General features: G+C 37.9%; 1 protein-coding gene across 2 annotated transcripts in view; it reads right to left on the bottom strand.

The window, feature by feature from the left end:
- Window positions 1–284: 284 nt before the first annotated feature.
- The window catches only part of DAP (death associated protein), a 51202-nt gene continuing 43613 nt past the window's right edge, over window positions 285–7873 (bottom strand). The window contains exons 3-4 of one of the 2 annotated variants that reach the window (XM_067291005.1): window positions 5727–5769; window positions 285–3204 (exon numbers count right to left, since the gene is read on the bottom strand). In XM_067291005.1, the coding sequence (XP_067147106.1) occupies window positions 3085–3204; window positions 5727–5769 (163 nt within the window). In that variant the 3' untranslated portion in view covers window positions 285–3084. Of the gene's footprint in view, window positions 3205–3941; window positions 4350–5726; window positions 5770–7873 lie in introns of those variants that run through there. The other variant, XM_067291006.1, reaches the window with a different exon arrangement.

Genomic DNA, 7873 nt, shown 5'->3' with positions numbered 1-7873 from the left:
AAACTGTTTTATTACCACACTTAGATTCTCCAGCTTCCCAAAGACATAGTGGGGATCTTCAATTTCATAACGAAAAACAGCAACTTCCCTTCTCATGGCAGTGCCTAGTTTTATTTTAAATGAGACTGGACTATTCAAAACAGCTCATCCACTGTGTCATAAAACTTCCCAATAAATATCACTAGCTATAAAATGTTGATTAAGTGTTCCACATTCTGAAATAAAACCCCATAAAACTCCACCCTGCACATTTACATTGCATTTACAGAAAAATGAGCCCAATATACAACCTCAGAGCAATGTTTTATTGTTGCATTATTGCCACATTGACAATTCCGGAAAATTTCTTTAACAATCATTTCATGGTAACCTCTGAACATCTGCTATGCTTGTATGTTATTTTAACATATTTATTTATTAAAAATGTATCAATAATCATCAGTAGACAATCCAGGTCACCAGTTACAATTCTTTATTTCGGGGAAGGTAATACTTTGGTAAGGACACCTACACATAAACATGGATACCTTCCAACAATATATAGTATACTTTCATGCAGAGACATTTGCTAACCTTATAGGAATTCCTGCACTCTAAAAGCCACTAAAGCTATCTTGAGAGTCATATTCCACTGTAAAAACATATCCATCTAAGTAATCAAAGACAAAATTCAGATATTGTCTATATATATATTGTATATATAGAACTAACACGCAAAGCATCCATGTTCCTAACTTTTAATATTAGAATTGAAATGTGGTGTTGCTTTTGGAAGGTAGAAAGATACATTTGTACCCACTATTACTAGATACAGATGAGAGGTATCCAGCCCATCTAGTTCTGTGCATCTACACTGAGGTATGTGTCTTGTCTTCCACTACAGGAGTCGAGAGGGATTGAGCTCATCTTACAGGAGACACTTCCATTTGGTCAAATAAGTCATACCTACGCTCTACAGACTGCTTTGGCTATATCCTCACTGGCTACAGTCTGGACACCACTTCAGATGCAGATACAGCACCAGGAGAGCTGAATCCACCCAGCACATTGTGAGGCAGCAGCTACACCATATCAGGTGACTGTGATGATTTGCTGTTGCGCTGGCCCAGCAGACTGACAACTATTGTCTGTACTATTAATGAGATACCACTGTTTGCTGTCCTGAATCTGCAAACACTCCTGCCAGCAAATTAGCTCGTGTAGATATTCCACGGGGTTCAACACTTCTATTCTTATTCATAAGTTACTCATGTGTGAATCGTTTGTATACTCATGAGTGGCCACCAACAAGGCCTCAGAAGAACTGCCATCAGAAACAAAAAGCATATTTTACAAATTATGCATATTCTCATATACAATAATTGTAATAAACAATGTTCGTTCCTTAAGGCAAGTACAGCTATATAATTAAAGTGAAAATAAGGACTGCATGTAAAGATTGTACAGCCTTCCTTGGGTGCAGAATACATATATCTATGCACATGAGGTGAAATTCCCTCCTTTGCAAAGCATCCTTTCCATTTCAAGCCTACTAAGAGATGGACAGGCCATGTCCATTGCACCCACAGGAAGTCAGTTCTCCCCTTATGAAATGGGTCATATTTCATATCATTTTATTTTTTTCTTAATCAGCTACACATGGGAAAATTAATCAATCTGCAGATGTTTTAAAAATTCATATTTTTGAAACTGTCCTTACTATTCTTCCATACTATTTGATTTTAAACATAAATGAGCTAGTAAAGCCCCAAGTGACCCCAAACTTCCACTAATTTGCCAGATGACTGACTGCAGCGCTAGCTGAAGTACCCACCTTTTTTGAGGTTGTTAAAAGTTTTATAAACCTAGAGGGTACAAGAACCTGTAGTGTATTTTTATTCAGTTAAAAACTGAAGTACACTTTAAAAATGTTGGTTAAATGTTTAAAAAATTATATTCACAGGTTTTATAGAGATGAGTTGTGGAAGGAAGATGATAGAGCTAAGTGATTTTGAACAGTGCAATCAAAAAGATTTAATTACATGGTGAAATCTAATCAAATTGCTCTGTTTGTAAGGTAACTTTTTTATTTCACTTCTACCATTACTTTCCTTATTCACAATAAAAAGACTAGGAAAAACATATGGTGCACAACAAAGGCTGGGTCATAAAGTCAAACACATTTACTAGTGATATCTCTTATTTTCCAATAATAATTTCAAACTGCAAGTTAAAAAAAACAAACAGATTTTTCTCCAGTTTAAGTTCAATTCTGGAAGGTCCTGAACTCCTTCAGCTTTCTATTGCAATTGAGAAATGATCACCTCATAAAAATACAGCCCCCCGTGAGACAAATTAGATCACAAATGATTTGCATACAGCAGCAGTGTTTCTGAAACTGATTTCTTACTCCTGTTCATACCCACAGAGCTCAAAATGTGCAAAGCCTGCATGGAAGAACTTCAACAAGACTGGGTGCGCACAATGGAGTATAAGGAAGATTCAGCTGGATTTGTGCCCACTTGAAAATATATTTGGACCCTTTTATCATCTTACTAGTTGAAATGAGATGGAACTGCCGCTGAGGTATTATGTCTTAGGATACTAAAGACCTCAAGCAGTCTATGAAATCAAGGCAACCACCAATTTCTGCATCAAACATACACAACAAGCTCTCTCCAGATAGCAAAAGTACCAGTACCAAGGGGTTATTCTTCCTTACTGGTTTAGCATAAAAAACTACATTAACTATGTGCTATTGCAACGCCAGAGCTAAAAGTAAAAGTTTTAAAATCATTAACTATATTATTCATTTTGAATTTTTGCCTTTGCAATAAAAGAGTCGTATAAAAAAGGTAAATTGGAGAAACTGAATAACACCCCTGATCAGCAAATACATAATAGAGAAAGGGCAAAATTTCCACTGGGATAACAACTGAACAATGTCTCCATTCTTATTAACTCTTGAGAATTAAAGTAAAAGAAACAACATATTGTTTTAGAGGCCAATTTTACTGATTTGGTAGTGTGAATCCTAAAGGGTTTTCTTCCTCTCCTGAAAATGTATTCATTGATGGTATTTTGGCTGAGATTTTGACGGAGGGCTCACTTGCGAGGTTGGTGGATGTGCTGGTTGACATGCTGTGGATGAGGGAGCTTTTCCACAGAAGGATGTGGTTTCTGGTGAGCTACCTGAGCTGCAGCTGGAGGGAAGTCCTTATCACCCTGTTTGAAGAACACACCAGGAAAAATTAAAGAAATCTTAAAAGCGTATTTTACAGGTCAAGTGGACATAAGTTTTTAAAAATGTAAAAAGCAGGTGGAAGACAGTGTTCTATATTCCCCTGAAGTAACCCTATATGCATTCTATCTTGCCAATCTTTTAACCAACTTCCAAATAACACTTACACAATTTTCACTTCTTCCTATTATACAGAGCATCTTAGAACACAGTACCTTAAAGTGACCACAGAGAAAAAACACAGTTCTATCTTCAGGGTCTTATAGCTTCTTGTGCCAAGTCACTTTTACTGGCTCCGTATGGTCAGAACTACTTGACATGTTTGCTTTTCACAAAGCAACAAAAAATGGGAGATTATTTTAAAAATAAGGTAAGGCAGCTTGAAAAATTACCTGCACAAGAAAACCAATTGCAGGAATACCAATTCTGCAAGAAGAAAGGCATGATCTAACACTACTTCCAATTCAAATTTTACAGCTGGATAGCTTTTAAGTTTAACATGTTCTTTTAACAAGGTCTGCTAGTGTTACTTCTCACTTGCTAGTGTTCTACAGTATCAGTTGATGTGTAATACTTATGTCTCCTATTTAGAACTATCCTTTCTCGGGTCAGTCCCACAAGGTTTTCACAAAGCAATGGGAAACAAATATTAGCAGTGCTCAGCGACAGGGAGAAGAGAATAGCATCACAACCACCCTGCTTAAAAATTGAGACAAACGTATTATAAACCAGGAACATGCTGTATTCTATGGGTTCACAGGGTGACAATGTTGCACAAAGGTATTTTGTATAAAGCAGATGTCTCAGAACATCTCTTTCACTTCTGGCCCCATTTCAACGTAAGCCTAATTCTTCCTTTCTAGTCTGACATCTTTTTTTTTTTCTTGATCACCAGGTTAATATTGTACATTTTTTTCATTTTGTTCTCCACTCCAGGTTGCTTCCTCTTTCTTAAAGATCTTTTCTTCTCAGACTTGACATTTTCTACCTTCTTTCCCCTCTGTGCGGTTGTTTGCCTTTTCCATACTTCTCTGACCCCTCGCACCCTGTTTTCTCAAACAGGTGATGTGAATGCAGCTCTTTTATGACTTGTGGGGGCTTTAGCAGTTGAGCAGATGACAGGTTCCATCTGTAAGCGTTAGCCAGAAATGCATATCTTAGAATCACAAAATCACAGAATAATTCAGGTTGGAAGGGACCTCAGGATGTCTCTAGACCAACCTCCCACTCAAAGCAGGGTCAGCTATGAGGTCAGACCACATTACTCAGGGTTTTATCCAGTTTAGTCTTGCAAACCTCCAAGGACAGAGACTGAACAGCCTCTTCAGGCAACCTATTCTACTCCCTGTCTATCCTCACAGTGAAAAAGGTTTTCCTACATCCAGTCAGACCCTCCCATTTCAATCCGTGTCTGTTGTCTCTTGTCCTCCTGCCATGCACCACTGTGAACAATCTACCCCCATCTTCTTTGTGACCGCTCTGTAGTTGGGGGCAGGATGCTGTTAGGTTCCCCCAAAGCCATCTCTTCTCCAGGCTGAACATGCCCTGGTCCCTCAGCCTCTCCTCACAGGGCAAGTGCTCCAGCCCCTGACCATCCTGGGGCCCTCCAGTGAACTCACTCCAGCTTATCAACACCCTTCATATAATGGGGGGGTCCAAAAGTGGATGAAATGGGGGGGGTCCAAAAGTGGACCTTATGTGGTCTCATGAGCACTCAGTAGAGGGGGTTAATCACTTCCCTTGATCTACCAGTTATTTTCCTGCTAATGCAGCCCAGGACCTAGATGCCTAGTGGGCATCCACCTTGGTGCAGACGAAGGTCAAGGATATACACTAGCTTCACGCTGACACTAGCACCTATCTGCTACCCTGTCTTTACCACCTACATGATCTGACACAGCCACAACATCTTACAGGTAACCATATTACACCCTAGTGATAACCATCATGTAAGGCTGGCACAAAAACACTATCACAATGCATATGGCGTGAACTACTGATCACACGACTAATGACTAGTTAATACTAATGTTTTAGCTTATGGATTTCCAGGCCTTGCTTGCTGTTAAAATCCAGGGAACAACTCCTAGAATTCCAATTACCTCAAGGCACATATGGTACCTCACTATCTTGAAACATGCATCATCGCAGGCAGAAGCATCCCTCCTCATCACAGATCAAGCTATAGCAACAGACTTGCATGTAATTGCTTTCAAAGAAAACGGATGTAGTAATATGTAGCTTAGATATGGAAAGAAGATCCAATAATCCTTAAGTGCTTAAATTTGAAGTAAAACAGTAGAAGTCATTTCAATAAATAATTTCAATTTCACACTAAACCAAAAAGAATGCTGAAAGTGATTTAGACAAATATACAAAACATAAAGCACTTTCTCATAAAAGAGGAAGCGTAATGAAGAAGATTAATCTTGCTCTGATCAGTGATAATTTTGAAAAGCCCACAATCATTTTTCTACGTCTGAAAGAAACTTAATAGTAATCTTACCCTTGCAATGACACCAGAGATAAACACAGTTGGTTTAGGTGGGCTGAAAAAGATAAGAAGGATTATTTTTATGAGTTGTTCAGAAGGTAAAAATCAAAAGTAGAACATATATACAATGAAAAGTGTCATTCTTGGCAATTAATGAATGTTTCAAATAGACAAGACAATTTCTCTTCAAATTTCTTTTACCATACTACTTAGTATACTTCAGCCACGAACACTGATACAGACCTGTGGGTTTTGGCTGCTATTATTTCAGGTTAATTGATAGAAAGCAGTGGAAGTCCAACAATACTGTGTTCTTTACTTAAAGCTGAAAGTCTTGGTTAGTTAGTTAGTTAGTTTGTTTGTATTGTTTTCTTAATCCTCAAATTACATACAAAAGCTGCCAGCAGTATTTTAGGCTTAGTATATTTATATTGCAGGAGATGATGAAAGTAGTAGATGGACTAAACTTACTGCTGTGATTGAGAATAAATTAAAAAACAAGTTTATTTCTGTCAGTCAAGTGGATTAAGATTCTGAGTCTCAGAAAAATACACACCCAATACTTTAATCACAGATTTTCAAGCAGATATTTACCTACTCCAATACATAGGAGAATCATGTCTGCAATAAAACAAACAATAAAAACCATAAAGCAAACTTTACCCGTGTTTTTTCATGTGCAAACTTCCATTTATGCTAATAGGAACAGACTCAAGGGCAGAATTCAACTCTGAAACCTGGTCAATACAAGGGATCAAATGCCCAGGGCCACTCATCTACTAAACTGGCAACCCCTGCATGGAGGCCAAAATGCAGACAGGCTGCCACACATAATACTTCATCCTCGGTAGTGAACGTTGCCATAACATCTAAACTCTAAATGCTCAGCAACTGGTCTTCTGGACAAGTATCACCACATATTGGTATGAAGTCTGCAGCAGGGTCAAGACCAGCAGCTCCCCAAAATCTTTGCAATAGATGTACATGTCCTTAAAAACATACAGTCTGAGGCACCGCCAAGGGAAAGGAGGGTGTGGAGGTAAAGTCACACCTCCCTCTGAACCTGTCCATAACCAGGGACTCACAGCAAATGTTTCATTAACATGGCCCATGAGAGGGTCCCAAAACCAGGATGTCACAGCTGATGGGGATGGAACAACATAAACCAAATGATTTATTAGGGGAATGATATTGATTATTATGACACACTTTACAACTATACAGCTTGTAAAGATTTATTATTATGATGTTACATGATGTCAAGGTGACACTCAGCATACTATTAGATCATGATATAATGGTCTAATAAATATTATCTGAGCCCTGATTAAATCATGGTATCGTTACATACCCTAATTCTTTAACAACAGTCATCATCCCTTCTAGAAATTCTTAAAAGACCAGGGAGACAGGATTAGATGACTTACAGAAATAGAGGAAAAGAAAGGAAGTTATGCTTTAAGAGACTTCCATTTAAGAGTACCAGCAATATTTCCTGTAATGACAAAGAGAATTTTGATAGCTGCATTAGCACTTCTTCAGTCTAATTTTCTGTTAGTATAAACTAATAATAAGCAAAGATCAATACTCAAACACTTTCATTTTACCCTAATTGTACTAAGCCAATCAGTATATTATATTCTAGATGAGATTTCCTGTATGCTGAGTGACAAAATCAAAGAAATAACTCTAACTAAGAAAACATACATGCACTGCAGTGGCTGAAGGTTCTGTTTATAAACTTAACACTAGGAATTATAAAGGAAATGAACAGTAAATGGAGAAAAAAACCTGCAGCACTTATTCTTTAATTATACATGGAATCTGGCTTTAATCACACTCAGAGAACCAGTTATCTGTTTGACATTACATTATTAAAAAGCTTTTTCTTATCCTCTTATCCTGACCTTTCAGTGTTCACTGTGCTCGGATCATGCATGAAATTCAAAACAATATTTCCCGAAAAGAGCCTGTATTTGCTGAACGTGGTATAGGTTGCTTGCTTACCACCATACTTTGCAATAAATTCAATCCCCACTGCCAGGTTCTCAAACCATGCGCTTCTGTGGACCCAGATTAGCTCCCAGGAACACAGTTTCATAACCACACTCCAAGACACCTCGTTTGATTGTAGTATTCCAGCATCACTCACTATCTTC

Source organism: Apteryx mantelli, chromosome 2 (assembly GCF_036417845.1).
Source record: "Apteryx mantelli isolate bAptMan1 chromosome 2, bAptMan1.hap1, whole genome shotgun sequence".
NCBI lineage: Eukaryota > Metazoa > Chordata > Aves > Apterygiformes > Apterygidae > Apteryx > Apteryx mantelli.
Note: the sequence above shows the minus strand (reverse complement) of the source record. Positions and strands in the feature narration are given on the sequence as shown.